Source organism: Kwoniella botswanensis, chromosome 2 (assembly GCF_036426115.1).
Source record: "Kwoniella botswanensis chromosome 2, complete sequence".
Classification (NCBI taxonomy): domain Eukaryota; kingdom Fungi; phylum Basidiomycota; class Tremellomycetes; order Tremellales; family Cryptococcaceae; genus Kwoniella; species Kwoniella botswanensis.
This window is the reverse complement of record NC_088600.1, coordinates 388885-411679: the sequence shown is the minus strand read 5'-3', so window position 1 is coordinate 411679 and position 22795 is coordinate 388885. Positions and strand designations below refer to the sequence as shown.

The 22795-nt window shown below is 44.3% G+C and overlaps 8 protein-coding genes across 8 annotated transcripts; 4 read left to right on the top strand and 4 right to left on the bottom strand.

Annotated features, from left to right (window-relative positions):
* Positions 1-162: 162 nt before the first annotated feature.
* Positions 163-1511, bottom strand: L199_007040 (uncharacterized protein; the record flags this gene model as incomplete). Its single annotated transcript, XM_064892737.1, has 9 exons — positions 163-362; positions 444-492; positions 557-598; positions 671-815; positions 875-906; positions 979-1069; positions 1136-1152; positions 1219-1312; positions 1375-1511. 9 exons carry the CDS (start codon positions 1509-1511, stop codon positions 163-165), a joined length of 807 nt encoding a protein of 268 aa, XP_064748809.1.
* A 490-nt stretch (positions 1512-2001) lies between these two features.
* On the top strand, positions 2002-6191 carry L199_007039 (uncharacterized protein; the record flags this gene model as incomplete). Its single annotated transcript, XM_064892736.1, has 5 exons — positions 2002-2021; positions 2081-5504; positions 5571-5762; positions 5846-6052; positions 6117-6191. The coding sequence occupies 5 exons, from the start codon at positions 2002-2004 to the stop codon at positions 6189-6191; spliced, it is 3918 nt and encodes a 1305-aa protein (XP_064748808.1).
* Positions 6192-6743: 552 nt separating this feature from the next.
* Positions 6744-7639, top strand: L199_007038 (uncharacterized protein; the record flags this gene model as incomplete). The annotated part of the gene is made up of 2 exons (XM_064892735.1): positions 6744-7373; positions 7535-7639. 2 exons carry the CDS (start codon positions 6744-6746, stop codon positions 7637-7639), a joined length of 735 nt encoding a protein of 244 aa, XP_064748807.1.
* A 415-nt stretch (positions 7640-8054) lies between these two features.
* L199_007037 (uncharacterized protein) lies at positions 8055-9637 on the bottom strand (the record flags this gene model as incomplete). The annotated part of the gene is made up of 5 exons (XM_064892734.1): positions 8055-8291; positions 8387-8660; positions 8730-9244; positions 9322-9411; positions 9485-9637. The coding sequence occupies 5 exons, from the start codon at positions 9635-9637 to the stop codon at positions 8055-8057; spliced, it is 1269 nt and encodes a 422-aa protein (XP_064748806.1).
* Positions 9638-10190: 553 nt separating this feature from the next.
* L199_007036 (uncharacterized protein) lies at positions 10191-11284 on the top strand (the record flags this gene model as incomplete). The annotated part of the gene is made up of 6 exons (XM_064892733.1): positions 10191-10202; positions 10298-10413; positions 10486-10639; positions 10705-10755; positions 11015-11146; positions 11231-11284. The coding sequence occupies 6 exons, from the start codon at positions 10191-10193 to the stop codon at positions 11282-11284; spliced, it is 519 nt and encodes a 172-aa protein (XP_064748805.1).
* Positions 11285-11589: 305 nt separating this feature from the next.
* On the bottom strand, positions 11590-16473 carry L199_007035 (uncharacterized protein; the record flags this gene model as incomplete). The annotated part of the gene is made up of 4 exons (XM_064892732.1): positions 11590-13336; positions 13397-14391; positions 14453-15480; positions 15570-16473. The coding sequence occupies 4 exons, from the start codon at positions 16471-16473 to the stop codon at positions 11590-11592; spliced, it is 4674 nt and encodes a 1557-aa protein (XP_064748804.1).
* A 680-nt stretch (positions 16474-17153) lies between these two features.
* On the bottom strand, positions 17154-19467 carry L199_007034 (uncharacterized protein; the record flags this gene model as incomplete). The annotated part of the gene is made up of 3 exons (XM_064892731.1): positions 17154-17445; positions 17515-17676; positions 17762-19467. 3 exons carry the CDS (start codon positions 19465-19467, stop codon positions 17154-17156), a joined length of 2160 nt encoding a protein of 719 aa, XP_064748803.1.
* A 2339-nt stretch (positions 19468-21806) lies between these two features.
* L199_007033 (uncharacterized protein) lies at positions 21807-22641 on the top strand (the record flags this gene model as incomplete). The annotated part of the gene is made up of 5 exons (XM_064892730.1): positions 21807-21838; positions 21942-22070; positions 22157-22215; positions 22294-22436; positions 22513-22641. The coding sequence occupies 5 exons, from the start codon at positions 21807-21809 to the stop codon at positions 22639-22641; spliced, it is 492 nt and encodes a 163-aa protein (XP_064748802.1).
* Between the last annotated feature and the right edge of the window lie 154 nt (positions 22642-22795).

Genomic DNA, 22795 nt, shown 5'->3' with positions numbered 1-22795 from the left:
ATGATGCATGAATGAGTGAAAGAAATATGCTCTACTTATACACACAAACACAAATTGAAATATATTCATCCATCCGATAATGTACCCCTCTAAATCGTTGTTCAGCAGACGAAACTGATTGGTCTCATGTCCAATAAGGATATTCAACGATACCCGGCAGCTTTATACCCCATTGACCTTTTTCACTTTATCACCAACTTTGGCTCCTCCTAAACCATCCTGCTCTTCCTTCTCCCTTCCTCGAGACGCCCAGAGCTGTCTTCGTTCTTCCATGAGTGTTTCTGCCCATTTCTGTATAACGGGATGTTCGAGATTTGGTATGGAGCCGACGAAGAATGGAGAGAGAGTTCGAATATCCTGGCCTAAGATGCAGACACAAAGTCAACTGTTGGCGGTTCTGATACGGCATAAGACCAGGCGCAGTAACAGGCACATTGACTCACTTCGCTCGTACTCTACTGCTTGTAAAGCGAGTTCTACCCTGTCCAAATCCTATTCTATAATGTCAGCTAAGTGTCTATGTTTAAAGAGAAACGATATTTGTTTTTCGACTCACTTTGACCAATTTCGATTCAGGTGTTTCCCTAGCTTCGTACTCCTATAACATATCAACACATCAGCTTCTTCCTGCTATTGCCATTCACGTCATGGGGACAGTTGATACACTCACATCCCATAACGATCTGAATCTCTCCCTGGCATCCTTGTTACCTTCCCCTCCGAGCATCTCATTCAAGAACGAGTCCATCGCTTCTTCCTCCAGCTGATGTTTTACATGAGCCGGCACGCCTTCGACGGGGGTTATATCACCGACACTGTACATTTAGTATATCAGCTGGACTGTCACTGGGCGGCCCAAAGGAAGACAGCTTACTGAGCTTCAGCTAGATCGTGTACTAAAGCCATCTGGTTGAAAGTACTATGTTAGCTATATCCCTGCGTTCCGTCAATGGAAAGCAGCTAAGCTTTGTCACTCACCATCACACATCTTGGTATATCTAATGGTCTAAGGGGATCTTGCGGTATCATCATAGCCATCAAAGCCATCCTGCACATGTGATCTGATATACTATGCACCCAATACAGACAGATCATCAGCAACGATTCGCGTTCAAAATGGCAGATTCCAGCTGACCTTTCTGCTTCTTTCACCTACAAAAGGAACGATAAGGAGTCAGCTGAAGCTCTCCGTGGAATTCAGGAGGGAAAAAAGCTCACACCCTCTCTTATCCATCCTGATCGTTTCTGCACTTTCAGCTGTTCCAGTAAATGAAGGAAAGCCAGTGTATCCAAAGCTTCATTACCTGTTGACCTATATCCATTGTAAATATTAGCTTAGGTCCATATCAGAAGACAGAGCGATGGAGAGCTCACTTGTACGGCGCGGGCAGTTCTTTCCCACCTGCTCCCAGCACTTTGTTCGTCTCTTCGACCTGTTGAGCGACTTTGGTGATAGGTATAGAGTCCATTTTGTCAAGCTTCGATGGGGATACAGGTACAGCGATGGGCATTGTCCTTTTGTGATGTACCAATGATACTGGAGGGTAGTCAAGTTGGGATTGGGGTGGAAGAGAAGAAGGAAGAGGTAGAAAGGAGAGGAGGATGATCTTTGTTGTTGTTTTGATTTGATTCTTGATCTGACCTGACCTGAGCTCGAAGACCGTCGCGTGGTTCGAAAGGCTGAAACACAACACAAGTAAATCCACGTCACTTGTTTGGGAATGATAAAGGTGTTAGTATTCATATATGCATCTCCATCTCGGCGAGTTCCGCCGGAGTCGGAATATCCGGTGAGGATGAGTCCAGAGGTCCACTCGACTTGATGGTTGATGTCGATGTTGGAACTGCATCTCCAGACACATATCGTATCCCCCGAACCAACAAGATCACTTTCCTTCCTGGTCCAACTCTTGTCTAGTCCTGCGCGTTCCGTCAGTGAATTCAGCAAAGTATCAGACAAACTCCTTCTTTCCTTCTTCCTTCAATCTCAATGGCTTGCTCATGAAAAGTCGCCGAGTAGGGTGAGTGCCTCCTCCTTCTGTATACATATCCTTCCACTCACATAGTTGATCGATCTCAGGCTTGCTAGGCCTAGGATTAGACCATCTATGCCTCCAGAGTCGCAATCACTATCTCACACTCAGGAATCCACCCAACAACCCTCTATCGAGGTTCGTCCTTCTTCGCCAATTACAACTGATCTAGTAACCTCTGGACCTTCATCTTCACAACCTGTTGAAGAGCCCTCACTTGTTTCCGGTACCAGCTCCCTTGGACAACAAGGTCAAAGCAGCTTGGTCGAGGAAAGTGCAGATAGCGGTTTAGGATGGACTCAATCGCAAATTCAGCAGAATAAGAAGGAAATTGATCATAAGCATACCAGAGAGGAGGGATTGCAGGGTATCAGAGAAAGATCAGAAGAAGGAGTGATAACTTCACCTGAGATACCTAGTCCTGGACCAAAATGGAATACCAAATCCCCTTCACCTGCGCGGGCTGTTCAACGAAGCTCGCCAGATCCAGAGGTCGATGTGGATCAATTAGAAGAGTCAGCTCCTAACAGGTCTATAGGTGGACTAGAGGAGACAGAAGTGGATACTCAGACACCTCATGTACAGACACCAGAACAATCTCAACCTCCTTCTACACCTCCTTCCCGTTCACATAATCTTCCTCAACCTCCTATCATACCAAATGTGACGAATCCAACCCGTCAGCTTAGAGCTGTGACTTCATACTCGCCGAAAAAGCTTACTCCAAACTCGAGAAAGCGAAATGGTGATCTGACCAAGATCACCCAAGCTCACACAGCACCTGTGAATTTCGACAAGCCCATGGTATTTCCATCATCAAGAAACCAAAGACGTAAAGCGGAATCACTGGAGAGCGAGGAGTCAGACTTTGCGAAAGAACTCACGACAACGAAACCACGAACTCCTTACGAGCACTTCAGCGGGATCATGGAGAGAACCTCTCACCATCACCTTGACACCATTCCTGATCGCTCCAATTTGCAAGGCCCTTCCGCCATATCGACTGAAGAAGAGGAAGAGATCGAGGACCGTCCCCCAAGAAGTCCTAGGGTCCCCGTGATGAACGATGGAGATACAGACAGGGGTGGTTCTGATGAAGAAGAGGAAGATGGCGCAATTAATTGGGAAGTATCTTTACAACCCGCAAACAAATCATCGACAGATACCGACGACCATCAAGGCTCAACCCCTCCGCCGTTATCAGACCAGGCCGATGCCCATGGCGACCCCTCTCCACATTCATCGCAGTTACAGATTAATGGAAATCAAACCCGTTTCAACCAAATCGCCGGATCTGAATCACAACCCTCACAGCAGATGGACTTCGACAACGGTCATCTTTTCTCAGATGCGGATGAAGGCTACATCGGTTATCCTGAATCACAGCCATCATTACCTCCTCTCGCTGCTACTCAGGCTCGACAGCCCAGCTCTTCGGCCCTCGATTCGATCCATGAACAGCCGATACCAGAAGCCGTCTATGAACCGACTCAGCCTGATGAGACGCAGCAAATTGCACCGCAATTGCCGATCGATGGGGATGAGACCGATAATGATGTACCTCCAAAATCACCATCTCCGCCTCGTCCCATCATGTCTCGAGCCGCTTCGAATATTTCCACCGCTTCGAAAATCAGCGTGCCTTCCCATCGCCAACTTTCTCGTAAACCAAGAAGCGGTGACGATTCGTTCATCAGTCTAGTCAAGCTTGACCCTCCACCTAATTTACCCCCAACAGTGTTACCCCCGAGGGCCAGTGCCCTTCCACCTAAACCGATCCAATCGGAAGCTGCCCTCGCACTTCCTAGCTCCTCGCCTTTCAAGCAGTCATCCCTTCATCGGACTAGCTCGGAGCCACCTGCGCCGCAGGAAACTCTCAAGAACAGCTTGGATAAGGAATCGAGCTCGATCGAGAGCAAAGCTACAAATGATATGTCATCGAACAATCGAGTAGTCAGTAGTCCCAACGACCAACTGAACCGAGTCTTCACTCCACCTCCTGGAAATCCTTCATCGCCTTTCAGACCCCCTCCTACACCGTCCTCTCCATCACTGGAAGCTGCTGGGCAGCCGGATGCTCCTGCATTATCAACTGTCCTGGAGGAAACTCAGAAGAACAGCGCATCCCTACCACCAGCTAGACCCGTCAAGGTGTCTCCGAAACAATATACCAATCGCAGCAAGAGAAAGAGAATCTCCTCTACTCCTCCAGTGGGGTATAACAGTGACTCTAGCACGGACAGCAGCAGCGCCCCAGAAGACCAGGAAGACAATACTTATCGTCCCAAGCCGGCGTACAAGAAAAGAAAGAAGACTTACGCAGCGTCAAACACATCTTCTAAATCCGCTGCTACGCCAGATACTACGGTCATTCCGTCTTCGAAAAGAAAGCGAAAGCCAATTGTTCGTTCAAGCTCCTTATCATCCGACGGGGAAAGCAGCTCTTCTGCACCTGAAGACTTGGAAGATAATACATATCAGCCGAGTTTCTTACCGAAGATCAGGATCAAAACGGAGAAAGGGAAAGGTAAAGCGAATGCTTCGGCTCCTAGTAGTACAGCATCGAGTAGACCGCCAATCACCAAGAAGGCAAAAACCAACGCCCATGTCGCTCGACTCTCTCCAACTGTCTCAACTGCCTCTGAGGCTATAGTCACACCCCAGCCCATTCCGGTTTTGGCAGCTTTCTTCCAACGATACTATCCTGGTAAAGCCACCTGGACTGGAAAAGCGTACAAAGTGAATTTTGAAGATGGGGAGAAGAGGGATCATATAAAGCCTGACCAAATGCGCAAACTGATGCTGAAAAAAGGTGATCGTCTAGAAGCTTGTACGGAGAGTGAATTCCCACCGAAATTTGAGGTTGCTGAAGATTGGGATGGAGATCTAAAAGGGGTTAAGTGCTGTAGTGTTGAAGGAGAGAAATTAGGAAGAGTGAAGTTAAACCTGTTTGGAATCAGTAACAAGGTCATTCACGCTTCTTTTGGCGGTCGATTATTTGAGGATCCCCATCAGCAAGCGAAAAAGCCAAATGGGATGTTTAGACCTGCTGGAGATAGGATGACAGGACGAATCTCAGTTCCTCGATCACCTGTCAAGCGAGTTAATGGTCATGGAAATGGATCACCAGCTGCAGCTCGACGATCGGTCTCGCCTACTCGATCAACCTCTGAAACCCTCAAAGGAATGCTGTTCCTTCTTACAAGAGGACTTCCGCACGATCAAGCTGAGATAACGAGTGCGATCCGATCGCAAGGCGGTAAGATCGCGAGCTCATGGGAAGAACTGTTCGATCGATCTTCACCTGGCGAATGTGGCTTTTCGAAAAATCTATCTGGAACCCCATTTGTCATTTTGATGGGAGAAGGGAAAGAGGGAACGATCATCACACCGAAAGTCATGGTTGCTCTTGCCAAAGGTATACCAGTTTTGAGTTCGCGGTTTGTTGATGATGTAGTGGATCAGAATGAGGTATCCCAGATCCCACTTCAGCTGTCATGTCCTTGTAGAGATTTCACTGATTGATCTGTATTACAGAAGGTGGATTGGACATCGTACCTTATCTCACCCGGTTTCTCCAATCATGTGGAACATTACATGTCGCAAGTGGTCGATACGCACTGGGGAGAGGACGAATGGGAGTTACATAGAGCCGGACCAATCCGTAGACCTCTGAAAGGGAAAAAGGTTCTGTTCGTCCTTCCTTCAGCGAAGTATGATAGTCTAAAAGTGGGTGTTTGATCATGTTCATCAAGTCGATGGAATGAAATGTTTGAATTTGATTCGAAACTTACTTTAACTTTGATACTTAGCGATTGATACCGGTGTGCGCCTATTCAATGGGAGTAGAGGAAATCCTACTTACCCCGAACCTCAAATCCAGCGAAACGACTATTCAAGATAATAAATGGGATTATATCTTGTTTGAAGATAGGGAATACAAAGATAAGGTAATACCTACATGGCTTAGCTCTGAGGAAGACAGACTGTGTAACATTCATTGGCTCAAGCAGTGTCTTGTAAGTAGTAACTTCCCTTCAAATCGATGGGGGCGTACAGTTGCTGATCAGTGGACGGGGATAGATCATGGGAAAAGCTTTACCTCCCTCGCTTGATGTTGAGCCAATACAGGAAAAGGATAAGAAGAAGGATAAGTGATGGTAGGGATGACGTCGTGTTTGAGGATGAAAGCAAATGTGAAGGTCACCAATTACTTACGGAAAAGATAATCAGATCAAAGAGTTTCAAGGCGTATTCGGTGATAAATAGCATTTCAATTTTTGGGTGTTTTGTTTCTGTCCCAACCCATCGGATACTCGTTTGTATATGTAGTCCGTTCCATCACATTGTATATACCACGCATCGATATTATATCCTATACGTAGTTGTATTTTGTTTACAAGAGTTACTTGTACATATTTCATTGATGAAATGACTCATTTTCACATGTCTAACCAAGGGAATGTCAACGATGTCGAAAATAATGAGCAAAGTGGAGGTCGATCAGTTCGAAGTGACTTGCTGGCTATCCTCGTACTTACTTTTCTCATTCCATCTCATAGTACACCGAACAAGGTCAGTCAAGCAAGCGATCTGAGGGAGAGAACATAGAAAGCAACGGACTGTCAAGTTGTAGTGACCAGTGGATCTGATCAATCGAAAGATCCCAGTACCGAACCCCTCCTCAACTTACAAAGTCAGATTGTCAGTATGATACCAATACGAACATCGATCCGCCAGCGGTCAAATCGACTTATTCCTCAGTACAGTTCACCGTCGTTTCTCGGTCTCGCACCAATCCGGATAAGATCTTTCGTTCCTCAATCCAAAAAGTTCTATACCACCTCCCCTCCTCGTCCGGTATCTTCGAAATCACCTTTGATCCAGCGCTATGCTCCATCCCTCCACAACCTCTCCGTAAAGACTGGTGTACCACTACCGTCAATGATACTCTCTTTTATGGTGTTACATGAGATAACAGCGATATTACCTATCTTCTTGATCTACTGGTTATTCTCGACTTTAGGTGTAGGATTGGGTATGGTCGGGTGGATAATGGATGTGGGACATCAGGAAGGCTCTACTCAAGCACATATACAAGAAGGGGAAGAAGGGGAAGATGAGTCGGTGGTGAGAAGGTGGATAAGAGATTGGTACGTCGAAGGTGAAAATAGGATTGGAAAGATTGGAAAGAGATATGGGATATTTGGGTACGAGAAAGGTGTCAAGGATAGCAAAGAGGGTGAAGAATATACCGACGGTGTTCTAGTTCAATCAGGTGCAGGTTCAGGTGCCGCTACCAAAGTGGCCGACGCTATCGCCGCTTATGTTGTAGTCAAGGTGAGTTGATTCCGAGTCCTCTATTGCGACCTGCAACAATAAAGCATAGGTGATGGGTTGGTGTCAATCGGGTCTGATCGGATTAATCAGAGGACGTAACGTGCTAGATCTGAATCAGATCATCGAAGCTGGAGCTGACTATACATTGATTAACCGTCTAGGCACTCTTACCACTTCGAATAGCAGCCTCTTTAGGTCTTTCACCCACTTTCGCTAGATATACTTTAGTCCCTTTACAGAATATCTTCAAGAGGTTCAGACGGTAGATCATACCAACATGTATCGATACTAGCCGAATTGGTATTTAGCACAGATTGTAACTGAACATCAAGAATCAGGATCACGATCAGGATCACAGATGATTTGGTACAATTCTAGATAGATAGACAGATCCACCGTTCGAACAACCCATGTACAATCGGGTTTAGGCATAAGATAGATCGTTAATTTGCATTAGTGTATAAGATAAATACCAAAATCGATTAGATAACGAGAATATAAACACAGCTGATTGATTATACAATGGGTATATATGAAGTCACTGATATAAGCACAAACAAGAATTGGAAAATGAGAAAATCGAATTAATGAGGAAAGACTGTATTCTTCAAAATGGTAATAAAGGTAAAGGTAAAGGTGGATGTACATTGAAAAAATGACGCTCTCTTTTCTTCCTTCGACCTATAACCTATGTCCCGGAACTACCGTAAAGATCACCACCAAAATAGCAGTAATCAAAATACAAACTAATTCGATCCACAATGCTCTGATCGTCAACAATTTCCTAACATATGGTTCTTTCACTTTGATATGTCTAAACGGGGTAGTTTCGGATCGGTTGAGCAGGGCAAGTAAGGGTGAGAGGGAGTAGTACGAGGAGAGAAGGAGGTTGAGGGCGACTATGAAAGGGAGGATTGTCTAAATTACAGCAGAATAAGTTAGTTAGCTGATCCAGCAATGGAAAGTACGACAGTGCACAACAGAGTAGGTAAAGCAAAGGAATATGTACTCACCCATAACCTTGTTAATCTAGGTTTCCAGTCCAAAAATATCAACGAAAAAGCCAATACGAATCCACCCCATAGACAGACTAATCCAACTATCAACCTGACGAACGATCCTAACGGTGTAAGGTTGCCGAATGCCTTGGCTCGGAGGAATCGGGGGAAAGCATCTTGTTCTAAAGCTTTGAAGATGTATACTTTCTGAGCGTGGAATAAGTCAGGTATCAATGGCGAGGCTGAGTCAGAGGTGGATATTGGGAAATTATGAATACGAAGGGAAGGGCTATAATGTAGAAGCCAAAACAATCAGTCAAAATGGTACTTGACGTGATCTTGCTCATAGTTTACTCACGGTAAATAGATTTCCCTCTCTGCACCCGGTAAGAGATACCTCAAATAAATCCTTTCCGCTCCAGCTATCAACGCACTCTTCTCAATAGCTCTATCTCTAGCAATCACCGTCGGAGCCTTGGTCTTGGGAACGTGTCCTCCTCCAAATTTACCTCTCAATGACATTTTCCCACTTGGAGTCATCGAAGGTCTATCCCTATTCTGAGGTCTACCCATACCCAGTTCGTTCATCGTAGATGATGGTGCAGGCGATAACATACTTGATCTAGGAGCGTTGCCGTGCGATTCTGTATCTCTCCTTTCTCTCGTTGTACCTCCCAATGTGGGTGAATCGAATTCACCTTGGTTTGATCGAGGTGAGAAATCCCCTTGAGCAGGATTAGGCGAATTGGGTTGACGAGGGGTGGCAGAGGTAGAGAGGGAAAGTAAAGGTGAGAAGTGAGATCCGTTGGTACGTGCGTAGTTGGCGAATTCAGGCCATTCTTCGTCGATTGTTCTACCTGATCGTTTTATATCCTATATACCGTCGTACGATCAGCTTTGGTTTACTACATCGGTCCAGGCGGTCAGCTGGTCAGTAACCTGACACTCACCTTGAAATATGCTTTACACATATTTTCATGCTGTTTAACATCCAGCCAGAAGTCCAAAGCATCTTCCGCAGATTCACGTTGAAGGAATATCTATGAGAACGCACAGACCCATCCATCAATCAGCTATGACCAGTCAATTTCGAGGACCGTTGAGCTGACTCACGTAGAAGCAGAAAAGATCGAGGGGTGGTCTCGTACGTCTATCTAGTACTTCCTGCAAAGTGGGTAATCTGCTCAACTTTAGATACCTCGTTGTGGATGTTCGGCGTTGTTCTTTTGTTGTTGGTATGGCATTAGGGTCTGACTTCTCGTTCATCTTGGTGGATTGATCTTTAGTGGATGGGTGAGGGAGTTGACACTGTTGAAATTAGCTTTCGATAATCTTTTTTGAGGGTCTTGAACGCTATGTGATCGTCGGCGGCGAAAGTGAAAGAGAGAATAGTCAAGTTGGTACTGAAGGAATGTATATGTATAGCGAGTAGATAGAGGTTGAAGATGACTTGATGTTTTTACTTTGTTTCAGTGTAAACACTCACTCTCGAATGTCGACTGAAACGGCTAACTGGAGGATACCACGTGGCTTAATCATGACGTGTCAATATCACCACCTGCTTATCCTTATCACTTCTCGCTTCTCATCGCACCAAACTCGTCAAACATCGTTACTCGCTCGACCTTCTCAAACATTCCATCTTTTCACTCATCCATCTACATCGACAAAGCTCATCGCACCCCCACTCAGCACGATATCAATGCGATAACCTCACCACATTCTTTTACTCCTCTTCACCAATCGTTCCTTCTCCTTGCAGCTTAGCCGTAGCTAAAGAAGAACAAAGGTTGAAGAGGGTATCTCCTCATTGGACAGGATGTTCTTCCTGGTTGGTATCATCATCCTTGCGGATCATGCGTGTAACTCATCATAGTCACACGCTGACACCTTTGTGTATCCTATTCGACGATGCGATGACAACAGAGAGAACTCACCCATACCATCCTCTTACATCCCTCATACTTCGGTGCTCAATTGGAAGATTACCTTCGACAGAAATTGTACGAGGATGTTGAAGGGACATGTAGTGGTAAACATGGGTTAGTTGGTCTATCCTCCCTATCTTTGGGAATCATCTAGCTGACTGGTGATATTCTGTCTCTGGTGAATAGGTACATAATATCTGTCATAACTATATCAGATATAGGTGAAGGTAAAATCATACCTTCTACAGGGCAGGCGAAATTCAAAACTACCTATACGGCTATCGTCATGAAACCTTTCAAAGGTGAAGTGGTAGATGGCAAAGTTATCAATGTCAACAAGGTGGGTCTTCATTGTCAATCTGTAACTACATAATAGCTGATTATACGCTCTTCGCTGCTTCGCAGATGGGTTTCTTAGCTATGGTCGGTCCATTACAAATATTCGTCTCATCTCACGTAAGTATCCCTTTTCAACCCGTACAGAAACCAAAAGCACAATTTGTCACTATCCCCTCACCCACCCACCTACCCATTTTATGATGAACACATATGCATAGGGACAGCAGACACCTTGTAAAAGGGAATGTTGATTATGCCGGGATGATCTTGTAGTAATTGATCGATTATCTCTGACTCGCCACGCTTCTTTTCCTTTAACCCCACATATCATTCTTCATGTGGAGTTGTGCTAATAGACAAATGGGGAATACAATAGCTCACACACGGTGATATGAAATATGATCCCAACGCTTCACCGCCATGTTATCGATCCAACGATGAGATCATCCAGAAAGATACCAAAGTCAGAATGCAAATTGTAGGTTGTAGAGTCGAAGCTAATGATATTGTAAGTTTACGCTTTAAAAATACCGTTTTAGCTACTATCTTCTTGATGGAAGGACAGAAGCTGATATATTTCTATATTCTGCAGTTCGCTATTGGAACCATCAAGAAAGATTTCTTGGGTCAGATAAGAGAGGATTAGAATTATTGACATGAAGAAACAAATATCTTGTACAATATGACAAAAATATCGTCAACTAAATGTGGCTTGTCAGAATTATATATATATATATAAACAAATGCACAATAGAATAAACAACAAAACAAAAAATCAATAATGCATCTTATGAAAATGCTAGAATAATATGCATTTGCATAAGAAGCATAGCATAGTGTATCATAAATATGGTATCGAATCTTCGTATATTAAAACTGATATACAGAAAAAGAAATTGTTCATCGAGCATCGAGCACCAAGCATCCCAAAACTAATGTTCTTCAAACCCACTAAGCTCTCAATCCTCTTATTCCTGATACTCCCACTCCCGTCCCAGACCCAGCTGATATTTTACTTCCTTTCCTCACATTCTCCTTCCCACTGCCCACCCACATCTTTCCTCCTCCCAAACTACTTTTCGATCTTGTGGCAATATCATTATCATCAGATGAGATTGACAATCCCTTCGATCCACCTCCTTCAACTTGACCAGCGCCTCTCAGTCCCATGCCCACACTCGATCTTCTATTCGCATTAGACGAATTATCAGCAAGTAAAGTCAAAGGTCTCAAACCTCTTTTCTCCACCACACTCTTTTTCTCTTTATCATTTTCGTTAAATCCCAAAGAAGTTTGTGATCTAGGTTGATTATTCCTTTCTTCCAATGCTTTAACCAACTTCAACTCCTTTTTACTTGGTTGATGGTTCATCTCCCTGTTATTGGGAGTTTGTATTACCGACGAGCTGATAGAAGTAGAGTTGGTCGAATGGAGTGTCTCAGTCGATTTTCTAGCTTTCGGTAAGAGCGATTGAACAGGTGGATGAGTCCCTATATTAGGCATCGAAATCTGTCTGGCCAACACCGAGCTCGAGCCTTGCACGTTCAAAGTATTCAAGGGAGGTGGGTGGGGATGGGAATAAACGGGATAAGCAGGTTGTCTATATTCTAAAGGTAAGGTTGGAACAGGTGGTAACGGACTATCATTTGTCGTCGTTGTAGTAGTGGTGGTCGTATATGCACTAGTAAAAGTAGATACAGATCTATCACTAGCTCTTGAATCTCTTCCTGAACCAGAGGCTCCAGAAGTTGATCCGGGAGGAGGCGAAATAACAAATTCGGTCCGAGTAGGTGTATCCATCGCCATCATCCTTTCCATCTCTTCTAGATTTTCGTCATTCGTTGAAATACTGTGGACTATAGATAAATCACCGGTATGGGTCGAATCATCCGACATCTTCGGTTGAAGATTATTACTACTACCTTGTCGAAGAGGAGAAGGCATGGTTGTTCCCAAAGCTAAGGCCAGGTGCATATCTTCTAAAGCAGATTGAGAGAAGATCGCAGAAGTGTCATTTCCAATCTCTTGTTGGCCGACACTGTTATTTGATAGAGCCAAAGTGGGTTCTTCAGTAACCTCTGAGACTCTTGATAAGGAAGGTTTATGTTTTAGTGTCATCGTAGTCGGAATCGGCGGCAAGTCAATTCCATTCGATGACACTTGATGTTCTTGACAGTCCTGTTCGTCGAAGTTAGGTCGTTGAGATAAATCATCGATCGATTTCCTAATTTCACCTTCGAAGTCGTCCTTGGCCAATTTCGGTAATCCGAAAGAAGGTTTATGAGTCATCGTTCGGCTACTCTCGACGGTATCGGATCTTCCCAACTCCAACCCCAAATTGGTCATGGCATTTCGTTGACGAAGTTCGCGAGAGACGGAAGTAGCAGTCTCAGCCGTAAAATAATCTGAAGGTAGAGTGAAATCGACAGATGATGAATACGATCTGGTATGAGTATGTTTTCGACCATGCGGTGTAGATTGTTTGAACGACGAGTCTCGGAAGGAAGGCATGGTCACGTAGCTTGAATCGCCCTCTTGGTATGGCGAAATAGGCATATCCGATAAAGGTCGTTGTCTGACTTTAGGTGTATCGTGCTGATCTTCATGTCCATGGTCATGTTCGGTTTGACCAGGTGGGGCAGAATGGAGAGCAGGCTCGATTCGTACATCATTCCTAATTTTGATAGATGGTACAAGGCTAGTCATGATCGACATCAGCTAAGATACCCATATTAGGGTCATAGGGCTGATCACTCACCCAGGTAATACTCCAGCAGTCAGCCAATCCAATTCATATCCATTCTCAGTCCTCTTCTCCTTATCTTTCCCAAAGATGAACATCGGTCCGTTTGACATTCTGCCTCTTTTGGCCATTCCAATTTCAGCAGTTCCATAGCTCGCATCTATTTCAGGTTCGTTCTCCCCTTCACCGGTAGAGTATGAACTTCCTGTTCTTGTTACAGCGGTGGCTTTGGACAACCTCTTTTCGGGTGAAGGAGCAATGATCGAGATTGCTATACCGGATCTGGCAGGTGAAGCAGGAGCAATGCCCTTGTCGAAGGACGGTTCACCATCGGCATCTTCGAATTGGCCCAATTCGATATCATCGCGAGTCTGAGAATGGAACAAACTACTAGCTCTTTTGGCCAACATTGACACTACACCACCTCTCATCTTCTTCATGGTACCATCATCGTTCCTTCTTCTCGTATCTTCCAATACCCTCATAGCAGGTACAGGTTTGAGCATCTCTGTAGCCCTTGAGATGAATCCACCACCTTCGATAGCATGTCCATTAGATATCCATACATCGCCACTACGTCTAGCTAGGGTTTTTCGCATATCTTCATCCCCTTGCATTTCTGCCAATGTCAGTCCTCCATACACGGTATGTCGTCGCCCAGACCCGATAAAAGTGGTGAGAGAAGGTTTGGGTTCGATCATCTTTGAGAGTGTTGGAGAAGCGAGATTCATCGTTGAAGCTCTTTTAGGAGCTGGAGGAGTCAACTTGGGTGAGATGGAAAGGGGCAAAGATAATTGAGATTCGGATAGTAAAGCCAGAGATCGATGGGCGGTCGATGTAGTCTTCGTTGAGCTTTTCTTAGACCGGACACCTGACGAAACAGGCATGGGTCGGTATCGTAAAAGGTAAGAAATAAGCGCCAAGAAGGGTGAAGGTAAGAGAACCGATATAAGATACAGGATGATTGCCATGTCCTTTGGTCCATTCAAGAGAAGCGGTAAAGACAACCCCTGCAGCCAGTAAAACATACTAAGTCAGCTTCATCAGACTACCACTTACTCAACGACTTACATAGCAAAGCACAATACCAGCCACGGCCACCAATCCCACACCTCTTCCACCTCTGCCCCAATCTTCTAATGCTTCTTCCTCACGTTCCACTTCCACCCAATCGCTATTTCCCAAAAGCATCTCCATACTATCTTTCCCTTGAATTTCAAACAAGATCGAGCTTCTCGCGAGAGTGGGCGTGGGTGGCAAAGGCATATCAACAGGCATGGGTGGAGGGGGCGGCGCTCGTCTCTCGGCAGTCGATAAAACTTTTCTGGCTCTGGACATTTTATGATCTGGAGTTTTGTACGCATCCGCTCCAGCAGATTGTAAAGTCCAAGTTGATGATCCTTTCTTTACGGGTACAATCCCATTGGCAAGTGAATCGCCAGATTGAAGTGCTGCCACTCTGGTAATCAAGCTTGATTGGCTTTGAAGTTGATCAGGAGATACTGGATAACTAGTCAGACTGGCGAACCCTCTAGGTGGTAGAGGATTGAACGGATCAGGTGAATAATCACCTAAGATCGATGCGTCGAAGTATCCTGACGTGGGGGACGTGGACCCGATAGTATGTGTATAGGTAGTACTATCGCTTGGTCTTACTGGTAATCTCCTTTCACCAGGTCTAGGTAAGTTTGGATCTCTCCCTTCCTCATCTGGAGAAAGTGGTACACTTGATGGTGAAGGCGACCGGTTCCTTGTTATGGCAGGTTGAGGTGAAGCGGGAGAAGGAGGGAACGACCAGGCTGATATAGAAGATGGAGTGTTGGTAGGTTCGCTCAACCATGATTGATCATTTATAACTGCCTCCGCTGCTGATCCGGATATATCGTTTTGGGACCTCGACTGGTGCTCAGGAGTTACCAGTGTAGTAGTCGAGGTGAAAGCGGAGGTAGAAGGGGGAACAGCGAATGATGCTGAAGCCGCAAAGCTCGAATTGGATGGTTTGGATCTAGGTGTTTTGAACGTAGCTTTCGTGGAGGCCGTAGAAACTGTACCATGCGGCGAAGAGTAATCAAACGATGATACAGGTGTAGGTGGTCTTGCTACAATATAATCACAAATCAACGAATCAATTGGTTAATCTTCAATATTCACTGTTATTGATGATGTGAACAAGTTATCGATGACTTACAAGGTGAACTCAACCAACTACTTGTATCTCTAACTCTCTCCATTCCCTCTTCTTGAGTCATACCCATCAACTCATTACTAACTCTATACGTCGAATCAGTCATCGAATCAGGCGTACAGGACCGAGATCTCAATCTGTCTTTCTCGTATAATGACATTCTAGATTCACCCCTCAGTCTAATCAGACCTTCTCGGGGTTTCGTGATCATCCTCCACATCCCTATCGTCCCACTTCCCAATACTATCATCAAACATAATGATGTGTATCCAAGGATCACATATCCGCCACAGGAGGGTTGGACTGACGATATGATTATAGTGATGGTCGTGAAGAGAATTGAAAAAGGTAAAATACGAGGTAATAATGTTGAATGAGTCATACCTCCATCCTTGAAAATCACTTTTCTAATTGTCGAAGTTGATGTTGCAGGGGCATGTCGATGGTATAAAGTAGGTTTGGAAAGGATGGTGAATAAACTGAGAAAAGCTAAAGTAGAAGGTAATGGTACTAGACTAGTAGCTACCAAAGCCCAATTTGCCGCTTCTTCTGAGCCTTCGGTGGTGGTAATTGAAAGATAGGCCCAGCCAGTAGCCAGGGAAACGAGAGCTTCTACCAACAAGATAATCATCAAACTTCCTCTTACGCCCAAAAGTCCTCTGATGGAGGTATCTTCATCATTGGTCTTGTGGGAAGAAGGTGATCCAGGTCGAGGAGGTAAGTTGAAAAATTCCCTGGGAAGGTTTCTCGATTTCTTAGGATGAGGAATTATGCTTGATAATTTCTGTAGGGACGGTGTGAGGTTGGGTAACATGTTGAGTAGAGGGGTGAGGTGGTATAGTGTGATGAGGAGTAAGAGGATAAGAGAAGGTATGGGCAGTGTCGAGAGGAGGATTGTGGGGATCATATTGGGTTGAGTTGGTGATGAGCGTGGGTGAAAGAACGTTGGACAGTTGGTAAGGATGATACTGCTGGAGATGAAAGAGGGTGGATTTTCGGATATTTCGTAGGAAAAGTGAAGTTGTAAGGAATCGTGGAAAGGTGAGGAGGTATAGTTGTAGACGTGAGTGATTTCTTGATGATCGTTATGTCGTATGCTCTGCTGCTGGGTTCGTGTTGGTTGGGTTCCTACTAGGTCGTTAAATCGTCAAGGATGTTTAGTTTGATTGTTAGTGAGTGCAGACAAAGTAAACAGTCAATGAGAACAAACATGTTGTATGCAACGTTGATGATATGGTCAGTACAAGCCGTGTTATTGTTTACATTCACCCAACGTAGAACATCATTGAACCCATCGACCATCAACCAACAACCAACGATCAGTGCACGATCACACTCACGCATTGATCATCATCCACACACTGGTCCCTGACATGTCAGAGTAACTCGTCATCACTGTCATATATCGTTAGTAAAAGGTTCAGATATCCAGTTGTGCATCGAGGTGATATAACAAGATTGATTGATCAGATAAAATACAAGAGGACGGACTAACCACAGACCAACAAATATCATACAATATATGCTAAAAAACAAAACAAAGAAATATCCCAAAATGATGTTGGACCAAGTATCGATCCAATGTCCTTATCTTCTAGATTTCCTCAATAACATCTCTTCATCCAACCTTCTAGCTTCCTCATCAGCCTCCTCGGGACTAATACAACTTTCACCTCCTTCCTCTCCCTCTGAAGGTGTAGAGATAGAGGGTGAAGACGAACCATTCTCGCTTTCTTCAAATTCCCTTCTCCTCCTTGCCCATTCGGCCTCGGTCAATTCGGCATCATGGTTAGAAGGGAAAGAGGTGTTAAGTTGAGCGGGGTGGGCAGATAAAATTTGAGTCAAGTGTCTTGCGAAATCCACTAATTGAAATACCAATCTATACACCAGCAAATGATCCATCAGTTGATTTCATAAGATGTCAATTCCCGTGGAAATGCCAACTCACGAATGATTAGGTCCTATCCAACTTGATTTACTTTTGACGAAATCATATGCATCCTGCATCGATCTGATCCCACCTAATATATCAGGCATGGCTCCGATAGCCGCTAAAGCCATGGTATAGGCTATAGCCAACGTAGCAGATCTCGATACACCGCATTGACAACTACACATCATCAAACCCCAATTCAGTAAAAGCCCACTGAAGACCAAATGACAGATGAACCATTTGTGATCTTGACCAAACTCACTGTATCAAAATCGGTATACCACTTTTCCTACCGCTCTCCATCCACTTTATAGTCTCCCAGAAACCCCAGATCTCCTCTCCTCCCGCAGTCGGTGAAACTTCTTCTTCAGGAAGATCGATCAGATGTGACAATTGAGCTGTGGGAGGTATATCGGCCAAACCCAATTCACCATGTGACCATCTAATGTGACAATATTCAATTTCTGGTCTTTTACCTGTACTATCACCAGGGTGAACGGCAAGTTTCATCTTTTGTTTTCCTTTCCCTTTTGACGAACTAGGCATGGAAGTCGAGCTTGAATTTGTGGTATCAAAAGGATCATCAATCTCTTGAGCAACGTTGATTATCCTAACTTTTGAACTTGACGCAGCGTACGTATCAAATTGATGTACCGATTCTTCCGCACCTAGGAATATACCTGGAAGAATCTCAATCGGTCCATCTTCATAAGGCTCCATCTGTCTCTTACCGGGATGCTGATAATAGTTATTTAGAGGCATGGAGAATGTAAATGCCGTAGGGAGTGGTGGTGAAGTAGATGGTGTAGACGAAGTCGAAGCGGAGGCATCATCAGATACAGTAGAAGTAGATGTAGTAGGTGATGAACCGCTATAAGACCTAGTTTGATCCTCAGGTGAAGCCGTAGTAGGTAAGGCATATCCCAAAGCACTCAACCCGCCCGAGGGTTGTTCGTCAATCGGGGGGAAAGTGGAATGTCGCTCTTGATGATTGGGTAAACCCAACACGTCAATAGCAGTTTGACTCCTTGCCCTTCCTTTATTCTTCAATCTCATCGTTGCATATGGATGCGAACCTGCGCCGGGGGTAGGTGGAGGTAGATCATCAATACCAGGTGGGTTCGTTATGAGACTTAGAAGGGATGGTCTGCGATTGCCGCGGTATGTCGACCGACCAAGTGACATCGCCAGGGCAGGTGTCTTGGGCGGTCCAGGTGTATAAGGTGTACCGAATTTAGAGTCTGATTCGGCCGTGGAGTATGTGGGAGTGGGGCAGACGGTTGATGGGGTACTGCAGCTGGGCGAAGAGGTGGAATTGTAAGCTGTGGTGGATGTTGATGCTAATGCAGGTAATGATAATGATAATTTCTTAGGATTTCGCTTGAGGTGCATCACAGGAGGTAAAGAGGATGATTTGGGTGGTGAGGAGGTCATGTCATTGATAGAAGATGAAGAGGGGTACGATCGGACAGTTAAACCAGGTTCGAAATCTAATGAAGAAGAAGTATCGAGTCTACCTAGTATTGGTCGACTGGTCGTATGTATCGATGAAATTGAAGATGACGAAGAGGAGAATGAACGAGATGGTGTAGGGATGATGACCCCATCTGATTCCATTTCTATATCCATCTTGGTTATGATTATATTCAAAGGAGCGTTAACACCTTTCTCACGATTGTGGTTATTGATATCCCCTACAGCAGTTCCAGGTTGACCTCCGTTGTTCTTATCTGTGATGTCTAACCGATCCCAAATCTTTTTCAAAGGCCTTGAAGAGCATGAAAGATTCAGCTGATCTGCAGGGGAATGAACACCCAATGGTCGTTTACGGGGCGAGGATGAAAGGAAGATGGGTGATCGAAGTGATAGCTGTGTATGCGTAGGAGAGCGATAACCTAAATGATGTGAAGACGATGATGTCGATGATGAACAATGAGAGGAAGGAATGGGTGATCTGATGAAAAGCATCATTGATCGACAGGTGTATGGGAATGAGAAATGAATGAAGTGGTAGTTTATTGAGATTGGGGAAGAAGACCCGATCGGCCAGCGATAAGACAAGTTGAAGGATTGATTTGTGGGATGATGGATATGAGAAAGTATGGTATGAATGATTAACGTAAGACCAGAGTGATCCAAGTGACGTCGTTTGGTTGGAATGGAAATGCGAGTGAGAATCCAGATTGAATTGGGTCCGATAGGATGAATTGAGTCGAATGGGATGATGGGATGGAATGGTTGATTGTTTGGTATGGTATGGTATCGAGTAAGACAGTCAGATAGAATTGGTACAATTGTCAGCTATATGATCAACATATATATACCCAAATGAGAAAAGCGATGTTGAGGCGATACAATAGAAGCGATCGGTCAAGGAGAGAACAGCTTCTGTTACAGCCAAAGATCAAAAATCAAAGACCGCAGTATAAAAGAGGGAAGAGGAAGAATGAAGATGATCTCGTCATAGATCTATTGTATATATCTCTGAGACAAGCAAGACATTGTTTCGAGTAAAAAACTCCAGAGCATTCCGATCAAACATACGATAACGACTACTCTATTGTCTTAGCGACATCGAATCAATCACCTGCACGTCCTAGAGGGGAACTCGGAGAGTAACCTTGTTCATCCCCCCACCGGTTCTATCACCTGAGCGACAGAAAAAAGTGAGAATAAGAAGGGTGGAGCGGTTGTCAGGCTAAAACAGAGGACAATAGAGATCAAGCAGGTATGAAAGGGAGGTTTCGTAAGAAAATGTAGAAAGGAACAGAGTGAACGTAAACTAACTCACAGTATTAGTTACGGTCACAGTATCATCCTTTCCTAACTATCCATTATTCTCTTTCAATCTTGCTTTTGAGAGCGACTGTTCATAGATGAAGATATATCATTTGATTTGATTTGGTCTTTGTTATTGTTGAATATTCGATCTTCTTCGACTTGTTCGATGTGAATTAGGCTGTATATTGGATACTACCGCAATCACAACCACCGCATTGATCTTTGTTCACAAACAATAACAATAAAACAGCAAAGTTAGAAATGCGCAATGACCTCGGTCGTACCTGTCGAAAAGGTAAAAAGCGATGTCGGGATGTTGATGTTATAAGCCAAGAGTGATATCCCCTTGTTTCCTGACAATGCTATGAGATCGTTTGAGCCACTGTCTGCTATTATATATTGAACGAGTATAGCAGGGTGAAACTTGACTACGGGTTGTATGATGACTTGAACAAGGTAGCTTGCTGTATGTGTATGTGTATGTCTGTGTTGCTGCTGTTCAGGGTCAAAACAAACAACAATAGGAATAACGCTAGTGCTGGTGCCAAGGCAGTTAATTCCACAGTTCCGCTAACTTCGCGCGCGTAGTGCTGGATGCTGCGAGGTGTGTATGAGATTATGTATCGTAAATGCGAGAAGAGAGTCAGTCGAGTATACAGCAATACATGCATCGATATCCACATATACCCAGCGGTGATGGTCTGTGATCTATCTTCGTCACAAAGAAGGAGAAGCATACTCGACAGAGGCTGTGCTGTTCTAGCGTAAGAATAGATGAGATGATGAAGATCCAGACTTTTCATTTTGATTTTGATCGGATTAATGTTTTGCTCTGATATGTGTTTGACCCTGAGTTTCTCATCTTCCCTACGTAGCCGATTACATAATCGGGTATGGGTATGTAACCCATCGAACATAACCTTCTATACCTGAAAAAAGCTAGACCGCAATGATTGATGGAACTGGTATGCAATACTCTTCTAGCCTGGGGATGTAACATGAACCAAAAGATTAACATATATCTTACAGAGCACCACAGTACAGACCCTAACATTATTTATATATTCTCACGGGTCATCCTTTCATACTTCATACTATCACTCTTTTCAACATGAACAGTTGAAACGTTAGAAACACCTTGGTCAACCTTACATACGAGAAATACAGATATGAGAATACACCTCACGCTCATTTCTTTGTTCCTAGCAATGTAAACACTGATACATACTGAACATTCATACTGACCCTCATAAAATCGTCACTATCTCAACGAACCATGCCAGATATAATCGAAGATCCACTCGCACCTAAAAATGGACTGTGAGTCTCTCTTCGACTTCCCAAACATCCCTCATCTTCGTTTTCACATCTAACAAAGCTGACAATGCTATTCATTCAATATCGCACACCGTATAGAACACTCACGCTATTCCATCTCTTCACTCTGCTCATCTCCTCCCTTACCCTGTTAATATCTTCCCTCAATCTCCCAGCGCCTTTCCGGTCAAGATTCGACAAAGAAGACAATGTGGTGGGAAGCAGGTAATTCTGCTCATGTGTAAGTAAACATTCCCATCACATACTTTCTTACGATCCGAGAACCGGAGGAGAGGCTTTCTTGATCTGTACACTTGCGGAAGTGTTTAATACTCGATATATAGTGGTCATTATAATCAACGAGAAACCCCCGAAGCGCGAGAACAACTGAGACTTGAAGTGGAAGCTAAGGAAAGTGCAAGGCAGAAAAAAGCCAAAAAGGCTGTAGAGGCGTACGAGAAGAATAGGAAGAAGTAAGTCTCGAATGTCCGACTCCCCAGCATACTCATCCAATTTAGATATGTGTGGCTGACTATCCTTATCGTCGTCGGTGGGATAGGTGGCAGAAGAGGTTAACGCATTTGAAAATGATCAGTGCGATAGTGATCATCGGTATATGTAAGTTGATCTGCTGTTGTCTTCCTCATGAAATCGTACGAGAAAGCACTTTTGTTTACATAGACGGACTTGGTCCAGTCCAAAGGAAGATAGCTGTTGTTTGCCTTGCGGGATTGATATACTACGTATTCGCAATGGAGATAACCGAGATGTTGAAACCGAAAAGTAAACAGGTGGATGATGATGATAAACCGGCTAAGAAGAGGAAGAAGATACCTACTGTGAGTGACACGCCATGTTCGAATGCAGTATGACTGACTGACTGATATACTGTACTGGATTTACGTACGTTCGTAGACACCGGGTATGGCCATGACATACATATATGAACCAAATGGTCAGAGCGTCATGGAAGCCGGTGCGATACCTACTAAAGCACCTAGTCATAGACTTATGACCAGTCTGGATAGTAGATATGCCTGGTAGATTGACTGTTCAGTATAATTATGACACAATGATACTAACGTGTTGTTTTAATCCGGTTGCTGCTACCTAATGTAATGTAATGACTGGGCCAAGGGTCAATAACATCTTCTGCATCTTATATCTAGGTTCAACTACTTGTCAAACGGCTCATCTA